Consider the following 23,403-nt stretch of genomic DNA (forward strand, 5'->3'; position numbering starts at 1 on the left):
CTTAGCGTGGAGACTGCTTGGGGTTCTTTCCCTCTTCTTCTCCCTTCCCTCTCTCACACTCTTTCTCTTTCTCAATGTCTCTTTCAAATAAATAAGTAAAATCTTTAAAAAAGTTCCTGAATTTATAAAGTATTTATGATATTCAAAAGTCATTCCCAGAGTAAGTGCTATAAGCATAAACAATAAAGAGCCACAAAGAAGAATTTAAGCAAAATTCAATGTAAAATAAAACATTAGAAACAAGATATGTGGGAGAAAATACCTATCATGTATTAGTCCTGAATATTGCTCAGCATAATTATTTTCATTTGTCAGAAGAATAAAAGATATTTTTTAATTCTTGGTAACCAATCGTGAAATACTCATCTCTAAATTTAACTAAAATGTATGTACTGATTATTCTTTATGAGATGAAACAGAAATTGTTTTCAAATTTGGCATATAGCAAGTAAGATTTATTTTAATCATAGCAAATTGTATATCAAACTTAAATGCCTCTTTCTTGATGGTGCCTATTTAAAAGCAGTTGACTTGAATCTTTTTATTAGTAAGAAACAAACTGTGTTTGGATGGAAAATCATTTTGAACTGTCATATGCTGTAGATTTATTAAATACAACAATGTTTAGCTGTCTACTAAGAAAATGGAAACACTTCCATTTTAAGAAAATTTCATTTTGAAAATGTGTGCATTTAAAAAAGTAGATTTCACAATAAGGACAGTATGGAAATCTGTTCACCAGATATTTACTTCAAAAATCTCAATTTTTGTTTTAGCTACAGTGACTAAAGTCCTTTTGTTCATTTCTCTTTGATCTAACGAAGAACAGTAGAAAACAAAGCCTTGATTGTTCTTAAGGTATTTAATGACTATTAAAAAAAAAGCTGATAATAGCAATAAAAGGAAGCTTTAAAAAAGAAAAAAGAAAAAGCATATAAAATCTAAACAGCAAACTCAAACAGGAACATGCTAGAATGCCTCTCAAAATCAGCTGTGGGCAAGCTACACGTTCCCCTTGTCAGGTGCACGTCAGCTGGCCATCTCTCTACCCAGGAGCTGGGACTAGGAATGGTGTCAGTGGAAGTCTGCTCCTCCCACTGTGCCAAAAAAATCAGAGCCTCAAGGGAGGGGCAGGTACTGGACAGGACAGCAGTGCACTGCTCGGAAGTGCATACCTTTACCCGCTGGTCATCCACATCGATGACTGTAGCCACGCGAATGAGCCTGGGGTTCCTTCTGTCCACTGCTTCAAGTCTCATGCTTGGCAGAAAACCGTGGGGTGTCCGCTGGAATGTCAGAAGAGTAAAGTCAGCAAAACCCAACTGCTCAGACACATATGTTTTCTAAAGTGCAATTGTTCTGACTTTGCATTCAGACCCTTAATACAATTGCAATTTAGGTTGAAAGGCACATAGGGCTAATGCATGTTATTTTATCCAGTCTTATTCAAACTTGTGAGAGGAGAAAGAATTTTTTGGTAATTTTCAAGATAGCTCAAAAGAGATTAAATCATAAATTCATTAAATGATCACAAGATTTTGAAAAGCTTCTAATTGATTAACTAATTGTTAAGTTTTTTCCTGAAATTAACTTAATAAATTAAGAAACTGTTGACTATTGTCACTGCCCAGTTTTGGAGTGTGTGACCCAGAGACAAAATTATTTAGTAAACAATTAGAAAGGATAAACATAATCCTTTATAAATCTAAATTTTAAAATAGATAAAACCTGAATGACTATCACAGTTAAACTGTTTTAAAATCATACCCCAATGTATTTAAAACCATAACCTGTGCTTTTGTTACTTACCTGTAACCTAAGTATGTTAAAAACCTGTATTAATAAATTCAAGCTTTCTTCCAACTCTTAAAATGCTAGGAACCAGAAGTCTATAATGATGGACACTCAGAAAACACTAAAAAAAAAACTCAATGGGAAAAAATACACTGGGACTTACGAAGTCACTGACCCCAAGGAAATTTAAATACCAAAATCAAAGTTGAAAGACAACTCAGACAGTGTTCATAGGCTGGCAAAAATTTCACTTCGAAAGCTATTACATACAAAAGTATTCAACTGACTTCACTGCAAATGAAAGTGCATTGAATTCCTCAAATCTAGAAATGGCACTAGAAAAATAAAACCTTCATGATTCATGAGTAATAAATAGTTAAATCTTTCCCCAGTACCTCATCTGTTTCTCTCCAGCTTTTGTGGAAGCATATTTTCTTCCAAATTGCATTATTACACCTACTAAATGGAGTACACGGACTATAATTAGGCCTTTGATGCTTGAAAATCTTTCCTATCTCCCCAAGGTCACTGTCCCGGTAAGAAAGGTAACAGTTTCACAGTGCAGATACCAAAGATATATAGCTTGAGGTAAAGCCATAATAACCTTTGTCAGAGCCTGGAAGTTGCCTTTGTAACTAAATCACAATTTTGTTTTCTTGTAATTTTCTTCTTGGAAAAGTAAAATGAGTTTTGACAGAAAGCAAAAGAGAAAAAGATAATACAAGCAGCTGGTATTCTGTTTATTGAGTTTCCGCAATTCTCAATGTCCTTCCAAGCGCTCTAGGACTTCTAGCCTTCTTAATTTTGTTACTTTTCTTTTTAAAATCCAGCCTACTGTATAATCATTTTTTAAATGAAATAACATTTTGTTTCAAACCCCTTGTGATCCCTAGAAAACTTTTCATAATTGAAATCGTATGTGGAAGCTCACTATATAAAATTCTGATTAAAGATGAGTCAGGAAGCCCGGAGCACACAAGTTGAAAGGGAACAACTTGAAAACCACTTTAGACATAAAGATCTCTAACTATACTATCAATGCACTGTCCTTTACCAAATAATTTATGCTTGGTTCAACCCTGGAATAAATGTGTAAGGACAAATTTGTGCTTAAAAACTGGTGTTCTAACAAATGCTAAAAGTAATGTTTCCCTCAAAATGGATAAAACTAGAACACACACAGGCTCCATACAATTCACCGGTTTTATCATGATGTCCTGAACACTTAGACAGTCCCCGAGACTGTGAGAGCAGAGTTCCCACTTCATGGATGCATACAGGCAGAAATGAAGGACCGCACCAGCTTCTGAGGTTGATGAGGTGACTTTCACTGCACTAGAGTGGGCTACCAGACTTTTTGAGTAAGGAAACCATTGTTAACTTTTGTGTAGGGGAACCATTGTAAGTGAATCACTTCCTTTGCAGTTTTAACTGAAAACAAGGCAAACTGGTTATGAACATAACACTCAACTTTAAAAAGAACAAATCTAGAATAATTTAAAAACTGTCAAATGAAGACAACATGTACATTGCTTAAAGGTGAGAGTATACTCAGATACAAGCGTACCATTTTAAAAACTTTGGCAGGAACGGCATTCGTTTGAGTAGCTTCCAGATACTCTGTCCAGGAAAAATTTTCTGGATCAGGATAACCTGAAAAAATATATACACATATCAAAAGATTACACATGGACATTTTGATTCCCATGTCCTATAAGACATCTGACCTACTATTAACTGAATGCTCACTATTTAATAGCCCCTGTGCTAAGAAGCTCACATACATTACCTAACTTGTCTATTTGCACCTCTGAGAGGGAGGTTAAAGGGAGCACTCATTCATTGGTTCATTCATTCACCCAACAAAGCCAAGGTAAAATGGTGCTGTGCACACTTGGCAGAGCGAGGTTACACCAGGAAGTCCTCCTTGGAAGTTTGAAAAAAAACTCAGAATCACCATCTGACTTCAGACCATGAACTGGTCATCTTTCCTTCTTTCTTTTTTTTTTTTTTAAGGATTTTATTTATTTATTTGACAGACAGAGATCACAAGTAGGCAGAGAGGCAGGCAAAGAGAGGAGGAAGCAGCCTCCCTGCCCAGCAGAGAGCCCGATGTGGGGCTCGATCCCAGGACCCTGGGACCATGACCCAAGCCGAAGGCAGAGGCTTTAACCCACTGAGCCACCCAGGCGCCTCTGGGCACCTTTCTAATTCCTCCAATACCTCCAGTTCCTCCAATACTTCTGCCTCTATTAGGATTTTAGTCTTTTAATTACTTCTCTGTAATTGTAATTTCCCAGGTTTACCATTTTTAATTGCAATTAAAAAATATATATTGGCATAATCTGGCATAAAGCACTCTGTTTCAAAAAATTTCTAATTGGGTTTCTTGTTTCTCTTCACATTTGTGTTATTTTATTCCTAATTACATTATGTTACCTATTACTGTGCTGTTTTCTTTTTCCTTTAAAGGAATAAGTAGTTAGATTTGTTCATCAGCTCTATTGTACTCATTTCCCTTTTCTAATTATTTTATCTGCTGCCTTTACTCTTATTACTTTCTTCATATTTCTCTTAGGATTGTTTTTACTTGTCAAATTGAATTATAAAGAAAATTAATTTATTTTCATTTTTTAAATAATAGAAGCATTCAAGAACTATGAACTTAATCATTGTTGCCCTTGAATACAGCTTTAGACACCTGGACAAACTTTTATGACATATTTATTTTTCTCACTTTTATTTCTCAAAAATAATTATTACTACAATCTGTAATTGTCACCTTCATTTAGTCACTGGCTAAATGTTTATTTAAGAGATATCTCAAAGGTTAATTTTTATAGATGTTTATTTAATTTTTAATTAATTTTTTAAAGATTTTATTTCTTTATTTGACAGAGAGAGAGAAAGAACACAAGTAGGCAGAGAGGCAGGCAGAGAGAGAGGGGGAAGCAGGCTCCCCGCTGAGCAGAGAGCCTGGTACGGGGCTCCATCCCAGGACCCCAAGATCATGACCTGAGCTGAAGGCAGAGGCTTCACCCACTGAGCCACCCAGGGGCCCCAATTTTTATAGTTGTTTGAAATATTAATAATAGTATCTAGTTTATCACATTTTGGTTTCAGAATGTCACATGGTCTGCATAATTCCTGTTCGAAGACTTCAGGATTTCTTTTTGGCCTAATATAGGATCAACAGTCAAAACTTTTCTTAAGTATATACAGATACAGACATATATGTTTTAATGTATAATATCAGTATGCATTAATCCAGTATAAATGGCTATATTGTTCAAAAATCTGTTTATTTTTAATTTAAATAAAAAGCCTGAAGCAGTATACTAAAACAGTTTTTCTACACAGTGTTCTACTTTCTGATAATTTTTTCTTCATAAACTTTTTACTAAAATAAAATATACTTAAAGAAAAATATACAAATCAAGTAAACAGCTTGAAAACTATTCACAAAATTAACATAGCCCTGTAACCAGAAGCCAGGACATCACCTCCTCAGTGTGCTCCCTCCCAGTCACTACCCCCTCTCCACAAAGGGAAACTCTCATCCTCTAAGATTAGCTCGGCTAGTTCCATTTTTTCCTTTGTATAAATGGAATCATACGGCATGTGCTCATTTGCGGTGGACAGCTTTTGCTCGGCACTCTGTGAGGTTCATGGGGACTGCTGTATGCAGAATGTTCACTTTCACTGATGTGTAGTAGTCCATTGGGTGAGGGTTTCACAATTTATTTTCCATTTTGTTGGTGATGGTCATTTGGGTAGTTTTAATGTGGGAACTATTATGGAAAGTGCTGCTACAAACATTCTAGTACATTCTCCCGGTGACCAGAAATACACACTGCAGTTGGAACGCATCCAGGAGTAAAACTGCTAGATCATGGGGTATTTTGCTTCATATTTTGATGTTACATTACTTAACACAGAAAAGGGTATGTAATGTTCACTAGTAACTGTGCTTTTTATCAAACACAGAAAAAAATGTCCCTTTTAGACACGTTGATTGCATTTTGCATCAAATTCTTTTTTTAATTAAAATTAAATTGTATGCCATCCTGTTACTTTCTGTTTATGTTTTCTTGATAACATTTTCCCCATCTTTTTAAAAATTGTTTTGTTTCAGGTGCATCTATTTTAAACTTCTGAATAGATTTCGGAAAACATTTACATTCACTTTCAGAACTGGTTTGCTTTATCTCACTTCTATAAACATGTTTTAAGCTGGAATTTTTTTTAAAAAGCTCTCTTAGGATTCCCTTTGCTTTTTGTCCTTGTCTATATGTCCTTGTGACATACCTTCTGTTTCACTATTTCTATGCTTCATTTACTTTTGTAGCTCATATTTTTATATTTTTAATGACTGTCCAAACTCATTCCTTGTATTTCAAATCTCCACATTTCTGCATGGGTTCTGAATATGTCCATAGCTTGCCCCTTCAGCACCAGGTCCCCTCCTCGCTGCTCCAGGTTCCCCACCAAGGGCCTGGGCAGCAGATTCCATGGAATGGTGACTAAAGAAAGCAGTGTGCGGTGGGTTGAGAAACAAGTGAAGAGACTAAGAGAAGAAACAATTAGGGTTGTCTGAGCCCCTTAAGGAAATCTAGAAGGGGACACCTGGGTAGCTCAGTTGGTTAAGCTACTGCCTTTGGCTCAGGTCATGATACCATGGTCCTGGGATCAAGTCCTGTATCAGGCTCCTTGCTCGGCGGGGAGCCTGCTTCTTTCTCTGCCTCTGCCTGCTGCTGCTCTCCCTGCTTGTGCTCTCTCTCACTTTCTCTGATAAATAAATAAAAGCTTAAAAAAGAAAGAAATCTAGCAGCCTGCTATGAAAGAAACCATCTTTTCACTCTTTTTGTGATCAATAAGTAAAAAAAAAAAAAAAAAAAAAAAAAAAAGATGTCACTTTTAGATGTTTCTGAAGCAATAACTGCTTCTATGGCACTCTCCAGAAATGAGTTAGGTTTGTACAAAAAGAGGAAAACATGTATTACTTACATCTTCCCTGTTCAATGAGCCTAAGCAGAGAAGAATGTCTCATTGCCTAGGGAGGCCTGCAAAAGCTACCTGCTCCTCCTGCCTTCCTCCAGGACCCCACTCTGAGTCCTGCCGCACCTCGGGGTAGGGAGGCAGAAGTGGGGCAACAGAGGAAGGGCAAGAGCCAGATACCTTCACACAGCTGTGTGGCAATGAGACAGAAGCTTTTCAAGTTTGAATTCCTTCTTGTTTCAAGAAATACGTGAGACCACCCCATGGAACAATAGCCGTTAACCTCTTCACTTGTCTCCAAGAAGCAACACCTAACTGGTTTCCCCTTATTATTATTACTCTCTACTGAGTATTGCATTTACACTAAGTCATTTATTCCTCACATATGAGGCATGCCTGGTCACCCTCATTTTGTAAGTGAGGATTAGAACAATTGTGTCTGACTCCATTATCCACACACTCAACCACTGCTTCCCCTAGTACCGTAACCCAGAGCTCCATGGTCAAAGGAGGTCCATCCTCCAAGGTCTCAGGACTGGGAGCGTGTACTCCCCCTGAAGGCCAAGGTGTAGTATGGCATTGGTGAGAGTGGGAACATCACTGGATTGGATGCAGGCTGTTGATACAAATGAATTTGTTCACATCCCACCTCTTTCCACACTATTGAGACATTAACCCTTCTGAGACGGGCAAAAGCTGAGGAAAGATGAGGTCCACACTGTGGCTGTGGGCACAGATGGCTGAATCAAACAAGGGAAATGTATCGGATATTGGAATCAAGGAACTACAAAGCACGGCACTTGCCGGGCAGCCCCTGGATTTCCCCCAGGTACTGGCAGTTCTCTGGAGAAGAGAAAGACCCGGGTGACAAATATCTTCAATTAACGTTAGCAGATAGCGACGAGGCAACCAGCTGACAGCCAGAGGATGGAGGAGATGTGGTGGAGTGGAAGAGCTCGAGCCCCCAGGGAAGAGAAGCCTCTCTGAAGAGCTGGGAGCTGTTCTAGGGGAAGCAACACAACTATTAGGGGTACACAGAATGTGTCTTCCCAAGAGGGCAATGAAAAAGCCCCGTGTGAAAAAGCTGAGAGATGGCAGTCAGTCTCAGTGCTTGGAGTTACAAAAACCGGGGGTCAAGAAAAAGTCCGTGAAGAAGATACAACACATGGGGATGGGCACAAGAATGGAGAAACTTAAGGTCAAACCAAGTTAAATATAAGTGAAAACATACCTAAATCATGTCATTCCAAGGGCTATTGAAATCACTCTGGGAAAAGCATGTCCTTACCACTCTGCCCTCATCTCCCTTTCACTCTGCTCCTGCTTCACCAAGGACACAGCCAACTTCCTCCCTCCTCAAGGACTTGTACCTGCTTCTCTTTCACAGGGAAGTTCTCCCCATGGACTCTGGACTGCCCACCTCACCTCCTTTAAGTTGCTCGAATATCACATCCTCAGTAAGTCCTGAACTCCCTGTATATATACCCTCCAAATACATGTGCCTTTCCTAACCTTATTAACCTATTTTTTTTCCATAGCACTTACCACCAATTAACTTATTATATAAATATTTTACATATTTGTTCTCTCGCTTTATAGGTATATAACTGCCTTACAACAGGGATTTGTTCACCTCACTGCTACTTTCTCTGAGTCTAGAACAGTGTCTAGTATGTAGTTATCACTCAATAAATACTTGGCAAATATTTGCTAAATGACTAAAATGTATTTCTTAATAAGTTTGCATTTGATATTGCAGTGGCCATGAGCAACAGATACATGAACCAAAATTATATTGGTCTAGCCTCAAAATAATGAATGGAACGCTGATATATAGTTGTTCGCCTGCTGGTTTTGTTCAGATGTTCAGAGGCGCCATTAGAATAAGCTGATGCTCCGGCACTGGTACCGGCCAAGATTCCAAATAGCTCTAGAGACTGGACAGTACCAAAGGAAGGGCAGCTGATTTGTGGCATCTGTACATTCCCCTTGTATTAGAAAGAACCACTTATGCATCAGATTAGTTACAGACTCTTATAACAACATTCTCCATTATTTTACTTCCAGAACAACAGCCTCAATAGAAACATAATTTTGCCACTGGAACAGTCTAAAGAATTATGGTCATGAACAAACAGTACAAACCCTTAAATGCCTGGCATTCTGGTCTGTGTAACCTGCCCCATGGAATCCAGAGAAGCATGACAATGATAATTATATCAGTGGTCAATCTAGGAACCAAAAATCATGGGGATACCAGGACGAGCAGTTTTTAGGTAACAGACAATAGTCCTGTTTAATAACCAACAGTAAGAAAGGATGTGTCAAGAGTCTTACTGAGAAGGGTCAGTCAGCACAGACAGGGTATTGGTGGCTTTAAGAGGGCACTTCATTTAACTCTTCATTGTACTGATGAGGAAAGTGAGACCTGGCATTTCAAGTGACTTGTCTAAGGCATGACAACAGAAAAGGAAGCCAAAGTGAGTACCTTGCTCTGCTGACCAGTGAGCTACAGAAACCAAGACTTCTAAACAGTCGCTCTGAGGTTTGCTGAGTGTTCTGTAGGCTGCTTGGCACAAAGACCACGGGGAAGCACCGGCAGAGGAAAGAAAGCCATGGAACCAGTCATCCTGAAGCCCTCCAAGGCTTTGGGCATCATTTTGAGAGAGTGGATTTTCTATGAGGGCCCCCCAGACACTGCCTATTTATTTCTCTGTTTCCAGTAGCTCTGACAAGGCAGGAAAGTAGCTTCTCTAAACGTCAGGCCTCCCAGTGGTAGAGACTGTCCACAGTTCTCACTGACTCCACTCAACAGGTTCTGCACACATGGAGCGGCTCTTTGCGAGAATGACCTTAACATCATGGAACCACCAGCAGCCCGTGCTACACAGTGGAGCACTATTTAGTACAAAAGAAATACAAGACATGAGGACAGCAAGTTGTCTCAATCACTGCTAAGCCTAATTCAGGTGAACTCAATTTTGTTTTCAAAAAATAGGTTGAAACTGACCTCACAGTGATGGTACCTTAGACGCTAGAAGTCTTGGACTCATGCTCAGCTCATCTCAATCAAAATTAAAACATCCTTTCTGAATAAAGAGTACAAGTTAGACTCCCTAACATTTATAAGAGGATGTCAGATGTGTGCCTTGATCGTCAGATCCTAAAGCACAGAGAACTTCCATCTATCAGATAAACTATCAGTACTTCAAGTATTTATCAATAGGAGCTCATTTTATAATTGATTGTTTTGCTCAAAGCTGAGATGAAGTCCATTAGGAATAGACAAGGTAATACAGTCCTTTCTCTGTCTAGTGAAATCACTTTCAGGAAAAAAAAAAATCCAGACTATACTGGATAAGCTCCCAGCAGAACTTGGCTCCAAAAGGACCACAGCTCTCACAGCACCGAATCCAACCCAGTGCTTGGTAACTGACAGGCATTCAAGATGGGGTAATTGCTTCTGTTCCTCTCTATTCCCCTGTCTCTCCCTCTCTTTCTGCCTCTGTTTGTCTCTCTCAGTACCTCACATTATAGAAAACCTACTGGTTATTTTCTGTTTCTCCCTCAGGTTCATCAACTAACATGATGAGTAACATCATGATGAGTAACACTGAGTAATGTTCCATAACTAAAAATCTTTACATGGTATGTCTATATTGCTCTTTTTTATATTCTTAGCTCATAGCTGGGTCTCATGCTCAGTAGGTACTTAGTATCTGTTCAGATAATCAATAATATACATTTTTCTCTGAACTCTTACATTCCTTATGATAATAGAATCTATCCATAGGAAAGAGCAAAATGCCCTTTAAAATATAGTAATTTTATGTGCCTAAAAATGTTAACAGTTAATGTTGCAAATAAATGCAAGATTTATTTATACTATAAATTTTTAATGTAATTTTAGCTTTGCAAAGAAATTATGAAGTTAAAATAGTTATTTGGTATCAAAAAATAATTTGCTAAAATATTTCTATGTGCTCTTCAAACATCTAAGATATTTGCTAATAATATAGCCAGCAAATTGATGATTCTAGAGAATCTATGGAAGACAACTGCCATTACTCCTATAAACTACATTTCATTACTTCTCAAAATATAAATTATTATAGTTTTATTTCTGGAAATAATCTTGCATTTAGCATACATTCACAACCAATCTGAATGCTAAACCTCCAAATAAAAATGTAGAAATGAGCATATACATTTAGCTCCATTCCCCCTTCTAAATGCCACTAAAATATCAGTAAAGGTATTTTTATTTTTTATTTTTAACATCTTAATTTTATTTTTTTCAGTGTTCCAAGACTCATTGTTTATGCACCAAACCTAGTGCTCCATGCAATACGGGCCCTCCTTAATACCACCACCAGTCTCACCTATGTTTCTATTCCCCTCACTTCCAAAACCTTCAGTTTGTTTCTCAGAGACCAGAGTTTCTCATGCTTCATCTCCCCCTTCAATTTCCCCCAATTCACTTATCTTTTCCTTCTCCTAATGTCCTCCATGTTACTCCTTATGTTCCACAAGTAAGTGAAACCACATGATAATTGACTTTCTCTGCTTGACTTATTTCACTCAGCATAATCTCCTCCAGTCCCATCCATGTTGATGCAAAAGTTGGGTATTCATCCTTTCTGATGGCTGTGTAATATTACATTGTACATATGGACCACATCTTCTTTATCCATTCATCTGTTGAAGGGCATCTTGGCTTCTTCCACAGCTTGATGATTATGGACACTGCTGCTATGAACACTGGGGTACATTTGGCCCATCTTTTCACTACATCTGTATTTTTGGGGTAAATACCCAGTAGTGCAATTGCAAAGTCATAGAGTAGCTCTACTTTTAATTGAGGAATCTCCATACTGTTTTCCAAAGTGGCTGCACCAACTTGCATTCCCACCAACAGCATAAGAGGGTTCCCCTTTTTCCACAGCCTCTCCAACACTTGTTTCCTCTCCTGTTGATTTTGGCCATTCTAACTGGTGTAAGGTGGTATATCAATGTGGTTTTGATTTGAATTTCCATTATGGCCAATGATGATGAACATTTTTTCATGTGTCTGCTAGCCATTTGTATGTCTTCATTGGAGAATTGTCTGTTCATGTCTTCTGCCCATTTTTTGACATGATTATATGTTTTTCGGGTGTTGAGTTTGAGGAGTTCTTTATAGATCTTGGATATCAGCCCTTTGTCTATTGTGTCATTTGTGAGTATCTTCTCCCATTCCATGGGTTGCCTCTTTGTTTTATGACTGTTTCCTTCGCTGTACAGAAGCTTTTGATCTTGATGAAGTCCTAGAAGTTCATTTTTGCTTTTGTTTCCTTTGGAGACGTATCTTGAAAGAAGTTGCTGTGGCCGATGTCGATGAGGTTACTTCCTATGTTCTCCTCTAGGATTCTGATAGATTCCTGTCTCACGCTGAGGTATTTCACCCATTTTGAGTTTATCTTTGTGTACGGTGTGAGGGAATGGTTGAGTTTCATTCTTCTATACATAGCTGTCCAATTTTCCAGCACCATTTATTTAAGAGACTGTCTTTTTCCACTGGCAATTTTTTCCTGCTTTGTCAAAGATTATTTGACCATAGAGTTGAGGGTCCATATCTGGACTCTCTACTCTGTTCCACTGGTGTATATATCTGTTTTTGTGCCAGTACCATGCTGTCTTGGTGATCACAGCTTTGGAGTAAAGCTTGAAATAAGGCAACATGATGCCCTCAGCTTTTTCTTTTTGAACATTTCCTTAATGATTTGGAGTCTTTTCTGGTTCCATACAGATTTTAGGATTGTTTTTTCTAGCACTTCAAAGAATGCCAGTTGAATTTTGATTGGGATGATGCCGAAAGTATAGATTGCTCTGGGCAGTACAGACATTTTAACAATGTTTATTCTTCCAACCCATGAACATGGAATGTTTTTCCATCTTTTTGTGTCTTCTTCAATTACTTTCATAAATGTTCTATAGTTCCTCTAGTATGATCCTTTAGCTTTTTGGTTAGGTTTATTCCAAGGTATCTTATGGTTCTTGGTGCTACAGTAAATGGAATCAATTCTCTAATTTCCTTTTCTATATTTTCATTGCTAGTATATAAGAAAGCAACTGATTTCTGTGCATTGATTCTGTAAATTGCCACATTACTGAATTGCTGTATGAGTTCTAGTAGTTTGGGGGTGGTGTCTTTTAGGTTTTCCATAGAAAGTATCATGTCATCTGTGAAGAGAGAGAGTTTGACTTCTTCTTCAGCAATTTGAATACCTTGTATTTCTTTTTGTTGTCTGATTGCTGTTGCTAGGACTTCTAGTACTATGTCGAACAACAGTGGTGGGAGTGGGCATCCTTGTCATGTTCCTGATCTCAATGGGAAGGCTGTCAGTTTTTCCCACTGGGAATGAGTTTTTCATAAATAGATTTTATGAAGTTGATCTTTAATCTTTAGGTTCCAAATGTGTCTCTTGTAGACAGCACATGGATGGGTCCTGTCCTTTTATCTAGTCTGCAACCCTGTGCTCTTTTATGGGGGCATTTAGGCTGTTCATTTTGAGACTGATTATCGAAAGATAAGTTTTTATTGACATCATGTTGCCTGTGAAGTCCTTGTTTCTATAGATTGTCTCTGTAAATTTCTGTTCTATGTCACTCTTGGGTTCTTTCTTCTTTTATAGAACACACACCCCCCCCTCAATATTTCTTGTAGTGCCAGTTTGGTGGTCACGTAATCTTTTAGACCTTGGCAGTCTTGGAAGCTCTTTATCTTTTCATCCATTCTGAATGTCACCCTTGCTGGTTAAAGTATTCTTGGCTGCATGCTCTTCTCATTTATTGCCCTGAATATGTCTTGCCAGCCCTTTCTGGTTTGCCAGGTTTCTGTGGACAGGTCTGACGTTATTCTGATGGCCCTTCCTCTGTATGTAAGGAATCTCTTCCCCTCTAGCTGCTCTTAAGATATCTTGTCTAAAATTTGATTTGTGAATTTCACAATTAAGTGTCTGGATGTCTTTCTAGACTCGTTGATCTTGGGGTGGGAGTGTCCTTTCTGCCTCTAGGACATGAACAGTTGTTCCGTTCCCCAGATTAGGGATATTTTCATCCAGTATTTTTCAACTGTATCTTCTAGTATTTTCTCTTTCTCCACCTCCTCAGAGATCCCAATAATTCTGACATCGGAATGTTTTATGGTGTCATTTATTTCCCTAATTCTGTTTTCATGGCTTCTAAGTTGTTTTTTCCAGACGTCCTCCTGATCCTGCTTTTCCATCAGTTTGTCTTCTAGATCACTAATTCAACCTTCTGCCTCAGTTACCCTAGCTGTTAGAGTATTTAGATTAGATTGGATCTTTTAATAGCTTTTTTTTTTTAACTTCTGCCAGATCAGCTCTCACTTCCGCCCTTAGAGATTCTATGTTGCCACTGATGGTCTTCTCCAACCTAGCCATTGCCTGCACAATTTTTACCCTGAATTTGATTCCTGACATATTGTTTAGGTCCGTATCCAATAGTTCTGTGGCAGAGATCACAGTCTCTGATTTTTTCCTCTGTTGGTTGTTCCTCCTAGTGATTTTGGTGAGAAGTGGTTAAGGGGATGTATAGCTGAATATATCAACCACGATCCAGTCAAGGTGCCCCTTGGAAAGTCTCAGAACAACTGGAAGTCACCACCAAGAAGAAAGAGGAAAGAAAAAAAGAGAGGGGAGAAAAAAAAAAAGAAAAGAAAAAACCCAGCCAAAGTGAACTCCAAAAGATTTATAAGGTACATAAACCAAAAACGAACAAACAAAAAGATAAGCAAAAGTAAAAGACAAGAACAAGAAAAAAAAAGAAAAAGAAAAGAAAAACCAGTCAAAATGAACCCCAAGAGTAAGAGTTATATAGTATAAAAACAAAAACAAATACACGGAAACACTGACATAAGAGTAAGAATAAGAGTAAGTAAGGTGGTTATAAGCCCTTGATATGGGCAAGGAAGGTTATTTCAGTACTTCCTGGGTGTATCTTGTTATCTTTGTTAAAGGACTCAACTTTCCAGAGATACAGGGAAATTAAAACTGGTTTATAGATAGGGATAGTATGGAATAGGGAAAAAGGATTATCTTGAAGCTTATGTCTATACTTATTTAAAAAAAAAGAAAAAGAAAAAGAAAACCCAGGTATATGTATGAAAAATGTTCAAGTTAAAAAGTTACTATGTAATATGGTATATTAAATATCTATTTGTAATGGTGAGTAGATTAAAAAAATAAAAGAATAAAAATTGTGAGAACTAATTAAAAAGAAAAAGTTGTATCTATGAAATATATAGGTTTGGGGGGCAATACCAGGGTTTATTATATTGGTTTCCCCTGATGTTGGGGTTTTACAGTTTTATGGGGAACCTGTGGTTATTTTCCTCTTGTTCTTTGGGCTTGTCTTCTGGGGGAGGGGCCTGCCGTGTTGTTTTTCAGTCATTCTTGGTTGGGCTGAGTTGCCCTGCCCCCTAGCAAGGGACTGGACTCTGTGGAATCCAGTTTTTCAAGTTGTTTTGTTCTCTGGAGGTTTTTGTTCTTGGGCAGCTACACCTCCACCCCTTTTCAGAGGGCTAGTGCAAAAAGTAAACTGGCCACACCCAGTCCTCCATCTCAGAGAGAAGCCTCAGTTGGCTCCCCGCCCTGGATGGTCCAGAGCACACATACTCCCCTCTGCAATCTCCTCTGAACACCACAACCTCCCATGGGCTGTGCGCACCCCCAGCCACCATCTCAGGGGTCGTAAAAGCCCCACTTGTCTCTGTAACCCGTGCTACTAAAACCACAGGCAATTTTGGTCTGGGGGAACTCAATCCTGGTGGCTATTGGGACTGCTGTCTGGGAGCCATGCCCACGACCCAGCAGGTGCAGTTTGCGGAAGGCTGCAGGTTCAGGGACCACCAGCCAGTGCCCACACCAGGCTCTCCCAGGGGCGGGCACAGGTGCACCCAGCCCAAGTGGTGGTGCAATCAGCGGAAAGCCATGGGCCCAGAAGGATTGGAGCCCCCACTGGATTCTCTTAGGCACAGGTGGTCACTGGCTGTGACCGTCCTGAGACCATGGGCTTAGGACTGTGCCCATGGCCACCTGATTCCACCACTTGCCCCTTAAGACTTTTTGCTCTTTTTTGTGTTTTAACCAGACCCCAAGTTAATGCTGTTTCCCAAGCACAGGCCACTTTCGTACTGGGGTATTACTTTCTACTGAGTCGCTTCTGGTTGCTCCCTTTCCCTTCTGTTTATCCTCCAATAACATTTTGAGCATTCCCACTCCATTTAACCTCTCCACAGATGATCTACTAGCCTTGTAGAGATCCAGAAGTGTATAATCTTACATCTCAGGCTGATTTCATGGGTGTTCAGAGTGTTCTGGTAGATATTTAGCTCACTTCAGGGGATCTGTTGAACAGGGTCTCCTACTTCTCTGCCATCTTGCCCCTCCTCCTTCAGTAAAGGCATTTTTAAATGAATACTTATCAACAGAGAAAATGCTGAATTAATTTTGATGCAACACATAATGGAATATTATACAGCCTTTAAAAAGAATCAGAACTATACCAAATGAGTTGGAAGAGATTTGCCATTAGACACAGCTGAGCAAGATGAAAAGACAATGGAAACTATGTATATAATATAATCCCATTTTCCACAAGCAGTTATTTTAAAAGGATAGGGGTTCACAAATACATGGATATATATGTATGTGTACATGTATATGTAATCATATGAGAATTAACAAAATATAGAGAGCATAGGATTGCTAATAGTTCAACCACTTTTTCTTTTCTTCTTGGGAAAATAAATTTCCTAGACTTCCATGATGTTAAGTGTAGCTATGTAACTGAGTTCTGGCCCATGCATGTGAATGGAAATGAAGTAATAAGCCACTTCTGAGTTGGGCCCCTAAATTTATCTCATGTGCAAACATCAGTTCTTTTTCCATTTTCAGCCTTTGCCAAAAGATCTCCAAGGACCTGGGGAATCCCCAGTCCCAGGACAATTACATGGGGCAGAACTAACTATAATTATACTATTAGAGGAACAAGAAATCAATTCTTAATATGTTAAGGTACTAAAATTTTGGAGTCATTTGATATGCTAGTTAGTTTATGATAATTAATACAAAAGGCTTAGCACCAATTGTGATTTCCTTCAGAGGAGTAACTAACTTGAGTGGAAAGAGAAACATAATGTTTTTAAAAATAGGAAAAATAAAATATAGTTTACAAATAGATAAATACAAAATACAATACCAGTACAAGGATATAAAGCCACATTGAGAATAGGTAAAAAGACAAAAGCAGATGAGAAATATCAACAGAAATCCCTGGAAGTGTGAAAAGGAAACAAGTGAGAATTGACTTCACAGCACTGAGATAGCTAAAACAAATCTGTTAATGGAGCAAGTTAATTTATGTTATAGAACCCTGGAACTCTTCAGGAACTGCAGGCATACTTCTGAAAGCAGCAGTGTGAAGCTAACTGTTAACTTTATTAAACCCCTAGTAGAAACTGTCAGCCACATTAGGTCATCTCCCTTGCCCCATACAACCAGGCAACTATCCCTCTGGTATTAAGGAAAGGCTGGAGGATTTAGTCTCTGGACAAATTGAAACAAAGAAGGTATAGACTTCGGGATCTTACACAGTGAGGAAGCCTATTCATGGAACAATGGCTACTTGTAGTACCTGGATCTCAACTTGCCGGCAGCCCTCTTCCCCAGTCTCAACAACTTCCACGATCCCGCTCCCCACCACCCACCACATACACACCTCAGTCAGGAGGAGGAAGGAGACTCTCCTGTGGGAACTGACCCAAAAGTCCTAGTTATGACATTTTTGGGGCATCCTCTAAAACATTCTGGCTAACATCTCAGCACCCCACAGGGACACTCACAATTTCAGAAGCTCCATTAGAGCACCCAGAGATTTTACTCTGCTTCTCAGGACTTTATTCTAAAAAATGAAAGGACAACTAAGATTCACCAGAGATCTGAATAACCCATTAAATAGGATACTAAAACAAGCAAAAACAATTTATAAAAAAGAAAACTGAGAAAAGAGACAATACAAGGAACAGAAGATTTAAACCAGTAGATTTAAAATATAGATGAACCTCTAACTTATATCCTTAGAAAGATAAGACTCATAAGATAAGAATGTTATTGGAAACTAAAGGAGAATGCCATTTCTGTGTAGAATGCAGAAAGCTACAGAATACTGTTACTCCCTAATAATGAGAAACACCCAAATACTCTGAAAAATTATAAATTTCCTAGAACCCATCAAAGAGCTAAAGTTCCAAGGAAAAAAATAATGGAAATATAAGGAGGCACAGTTCCTCTAGGGACAGCTAAAAAACTCAAATATTTAACCTGTGGCAGAGCACCAGAGGAAGAGGTGATCCCACCCAAGTAAGTAAGAATAAATAATAAATAAATTCTTAAAGGTCAAGCGGGAGCTAGCATGTCACTCTGGAAGAGCTGGCCCCAGACATAAGAGCGTCCCCATTTTCACTCCCGAGGTCTTTATATCAGGCCTTACCAAGTGCTCACAGGAAAGATTAGGAGTGAGAGAGAAAACTAACAAGACCTCCCTTCCAGAGGTTTGAAGACAAAAATTTTAAGGTGTAGCCAGAAGGAAAGTGAAAATTACATTCAGGGAAACATGGAAAAGGATCAGAGTAGACTTCCAAACAAAAACTATGCCAACCAAAAGACAATACAGCTTAAATGAAATAAAGGCAGGGGAAGATGTGTCAACTCATAATCTATATCCAGCAAAAAATATCTGTAAAATACTAAGGCAAAATAAAGACTTTCTCAGGCAAACAACTGCTGAGATAATGCATTTCCAACAAACCTGTGCTAGAAGAAATTCTAAAGGAAGTTATTTAGGAAGAAAGAACATGAAAGAAATGAAAGAGGAGACGTTACAACCCAATATCACAAAAACACACAGGATCATAAGAAACTACTGCAAACAATTATGCACCAACAAGTTCAACAAATTAGAAGACATGAATTAATTCCTAAAAACATACAACCCATCAAGACCGAACCATGAGGAAATAAAACATCTGAACTGACCAGTTACCAATAAGGAGATTGAATTAGTAACCAAAAACCTGTGATGACTTCACTGGTGAAATCTACCAAACAGTTAAAGAATTAATACCAAGCCATCTTAAACTCTCCCAAAAAAATAGAAGAGGAAGGAAGACTTCCAAAATCCTCTTATGAGGCCAGCATTACCCTGATACCAAAACCAAACAAGGATGCCACAAGAAAAAAAATGCACAACAGTATCTCTGACAAACACAGATACCAAAATCCTCAATAAAATATTAACAAACTGAATTCTACGATATATTAACAGAATCATATTTGGTGACCAAGTGGGATTTATTCCAGGGATGTAAGGATAGTTCAACATGTGCAATTAATCAATGTGACATACCACATTAACAAAACAAAAGATAAAAATCATATGATCATCTCAATAGTTGCAAAAAGCACTGGACAAAATTCAACATCCTCTATGATAAAAACTCTCAACAAGGTGGGTATAGAGGAACATATTTCAACACAATAAAGGCCATATATGACAAGCCCCCAGCAACATCACACTCAAAGGTAAAAACTGAAAACCTTTCCTCTAAGATCAGGAATAAGACAAGAATGTCTACTCCTTTCACTCTATTCAACATAATATTAGAAATCCTAGTCAAAGCAATTAGGCAAGAGAAAGAAATAAAAGGCATCCAAATAAGAAGTAAAGCGGTCACTATTTGCAGAGAATATGATATTATATACATAGAAAATCCTAAGACTCCACCAAAAATAAATAAATAAATAAATAAATAAATGAATGAATGAAATATTTTTTAAAAAATGTTTAATCTCAATCTGAGGCTGCTTTTTAACTCTTTTGATAGTGTCCTTTGATATACAGGAGTTTTTAATTTTTATGAGGTCCAGTTTGTCTGTTTTTTTGTTGTTGTTATCTGTCCCTTTGTCATATCCAAGAAATGACTGCTGAATTCAATGTTTTGAAGCTTTTCCCTATCTTTTAAGATTGCTATGTTTTTGGCCTTATGTTAGGTCATTGATTTGGTTTGATTCAATTTTTGTATATGAAGTGAAATAGGGATTCAGCTTCATTCTTCTGCATGTGGTTAAGCAACTTTCTCAGCAATATTTGTTGAAGAAACTATTCTTTCTCCATTGAATGGTCTTGGGACCCTTTTTGAAAATCATTTGATCCTATATTTTAGTGTTTATTTCTAGGATCTCTATTCCATTGGTCTGTATGTCTACATTTAAGCCATTATCACACTGTTTTAATAACTGTAGCTTTATAGTGAGTGTGTGTGTGTGTGTGTGTGTGGTATGTTGAAATAAGAAACTGAGTCTTTCAACTCTATTCTTTTTCAAGACTCTTTTAGCTACTCAGAATCCCTTGATATTTCACATAAATCTTAGGACAGATTTTTCTATTTCCGCAAAAAACATCTTTGGGATTTTGAGAGGGACTACATTGATTCTGTAGGTCACCTTGGGTAATACAGACATCTCATTACATCTTATTAAGTCTTCCAATCCATAAACATGGGCTATCTTTCCGCTTATTTATGTCTTCTTCAATTTCCTTCAGCAGTGTTTTATACTTCCATCGTACAAGTCTTTCACCTCCTTAGTTAATTCTAAGCATTTTATTCTTTTCAATGCCATTGTAAATGGAAATTTTTAAAAAATCCTTTTCAGATTGCTCATTGTTAATGTGTAGAAATGTAACTGATTTTTAAGTCTTGATTTTGTATCCTGTTATTTTGCTGAATTCATTTATTAATTCTAAGAGGTGTGTGTGTGTTAGGGTTTTCTGCATATAAGATCATATCATCATATCAGGAACAGAGATTATTTCTTTCCTTCCAATCCAAATGCCTTTTACTACTTTTTCTTGCCAATTATTCTAAGTTTTTCAGTACTATGTTGGAAAAAAAAGGGCAAAATCAGGCGTCTTTGCTTTTTTCCTGATCTTAGGAGAGAAACTTCCAGTCTTTCACTACTGACTGTAATGTTTCCTGTGGGTTTTTCATACATGGCTTTTATTATATTGAGTTTGTTTCCTTCTGTTCCTAAGCTGTTAAATGTTGTTTTGTTTTGTTTTTTCCCATGAAAGGGTATTGAATCTTATCACATGATTTTTCATCAATTGTGATGATTATATCAAGCTTTTGTCTTTCATTTTGTTAATTTGGTATTATTGCGTTGATCAAGTTTCATATGTTGAATCATCCTTGCATTCCAGAAGTCAGTCCCACTTGGTCAAGGCATATAATCCTCTTAATATGATGTTGAATTCAGTCTTTTAGTGCTTTGCTGAGCATATTTGCATCAGGGCTCAAATGGGATTTTGGTCTGTAGTCTTCTTTTAGTGTCTCTTTCTGGCTGTAACAAGGTAATACAAGGCTCATAAAATGAGTTAGGAAGTATTCCTGCCTCTTCAATTTTTTGGAAAAGTTTGAGAAGGACTGGCATTAGTTATTCTTTAAATGTTTGGTAGAATTCACTAGCAAAGACATCAAGTCCAAGGCTTTTCTTTGTTGGGAGATTTCTGATTACTGATTCAACCTGTGTATGAGTTATTTTATTTTAAATATTTTTAAATGTGATTTACTGCCTATTTTATGTTTGGATAAATTGTGAACAAAACAAAATAGTCCTTGCTAATACAACATTCAAAGAAAATTTGTGTCTATATTTTGAGAGATCTGGGGTCTTGTTCCATTTTATTCTTTTTCATGTCTGAATTTTCTAATATTATTGCTGGAAGGAAAAAATTTTCTAGAGGGTAATCTGGAAGTATTTATCAAACGCTTAAAAATTGTTTCTATCCTCTGTAATCCATTAATTCCACTTACAACAAGAAAGTAATAACAAATACACAAAACTATTTTTAAAAGGATGTCTTCCATTGTTATTTAAGAACTAGAAAAATATGATATTTGATCCAAAAGAAAAAACAAAATAAACTGTGGTATCTATTATAATAGATAATTATGCAGTCATTAATAGACAGGTTTTCAAAGGCTATTTAAAGAAGAGTAAGTATGTCCAAATTATATTTTCAAGTAAAAGGGGGAAAAATGGCTACAAAAGTAGTTATGAACAATAAGATTATAATTTTAATTTTTAAATTAAATATATAGTCAAATAAAAACACAAGCTGATGGAAAAAATAAAATAACAGAATAATGATGGGGGGTTTTTTTGTATTTTTTTTAATTTTTTTAATTTATTTTCAGTGTAACAGTATTCATTGTTTTTGCACCACACCCAGTGCTCCACGCAATCCGTGCCCTCTCCAATACCCTCCACATGGTTCCCCCAACTCCCCACCCCCTGCCCCTTCAAAACCCTCAGATTGTTTTTCAGAGTCCATAGTCTCTCATGGTTCACCTCCCCTTCCAATTTCCCTCAACTCCCTTCTCCTCTCTAACTCCCCTTGTCCTCCATGCTATTTGTTATGCTCCACAAATCAGTGAAACTAAATGATAATTGACTCTCCCTGCTTGACTTATTTCAATCAGCATAATCTCTTCCAGTCCCATCCATGTTGCTACAAAAGTTGGGTATTCATCCTTTCTGATGGAGGCATAATACACCATAGTGTATATGGACCACATCTTCCTTATCCATTCGTCCGTTGAAGGGCATCTTGGTTCTTTTTTTTTTTTTTATCATTTTTTTTAATTTATTTTCAGCATAACAGTATTCATTGTTTTTGTACCACACCCAGTGCTCCATGCAATCTGTGCCCTCTCTAATACCCACCACCTGGTTCCCCCAACCTCCCACCCCCCCCCACCTCTTCAAACCCTTCAGATTGTTTTTCAGAGTCCATAGTCTCTCATTGTTCACCTCCCCTTCCCATTTCCCCCAACTCCCTTCTCCTAACTCCCCATGTCCTCCATGCTATTTGTTATGCTCCACAAATAAGTGAAACCATATGATAATTGATTCTCTCTGCTTGACTTATTTCACTCAGCATAATCTCTTCCAGTCCCATCCATGTTGCTACAAAGGTTGCGTATTCATCCTTTCTGATGGAAGCATAATACTCCATAGTGTATATGGACCGCATCTTCCTTATCCATTCGTCCATTGAAGGGCATCTTGGTTCTTTCCACAGTTTGGCAACCATGGCCATTGCTGCTATAAACATTGGGGTACAGATAGCCCTTCTTTTCACTACATCTGCATCTTTGGGGTAAATACCCAGTAGTCAATGGCAGGGTCATAGGGAAGCTCTATTTTTAATTTCTTGAGGAATCTCCACACTGTTCTCCAAAGTGGCTGCACCAACTTGCATTCCCACCAACAGTGGAAGACGGTTCCCCTTTCTCCACATCCCCTCCAATACATGTTGTTTCCTGTCTTGCTAATTTTGGCTATTCTACATGGTGTAAGGTGGTATCTCAATGTGGTTTTAATTTGAATCTCCCTGATGGCTAGTGATGCTGAACATTTTTTCATGTGTCTGATAGCCATTTGTATGTCTTCATTGGAGAAGTGTCTGTTCATATCTTCTGCCCAT

At 37.8% G+C, this 23,403-nt stretch overlaps 1 protein-coding gene across 1 annotated transcript in view; it reads right to left on the reverse strand.

Moving 5' to 3' along the window:
- L3MBTL4 (L3MBTL histone methyl-lysine binding protein 4) overlaps positions 1-23,403 on the reverse strand; it is a 439,737-nt gene that overhangs the window by 237,383 nt on the left and 178,951 nt on the right. Inside the window, exons 11-12 of the mRNA XM_032875713.1 lie at positions 3,362-3,447; positions 1,176-1,286 (exon numbers count right to left, since the gene is read on the reverse strand). Coding sequence (XP_032731604.1) covers positions 1,176-1,286; positions 3,362-3,447 — 197 coding nt within the window. The remainder of the gene's footprint in view (positions 1-1,175; positions 1,287-3,361; positions 3,448-23,403) is intronic.

The sequence above is a fragment of the Lontra canadensis genome, unplaced genomic scaffold (genome assembly GCF_010015895.1).
Source record: "Lontra canadensis isolate GAN:19392208 unplaced genomic scaffold, GSC_riverotter_1.0 scaffold57, whole genome shotgun sequence".
Lineage (NCBI taxonomy): Eukaryota > Metazoa > Chordata > Mammalia > Carnivora > Mustelidae > Lontra > Lontra canadensis.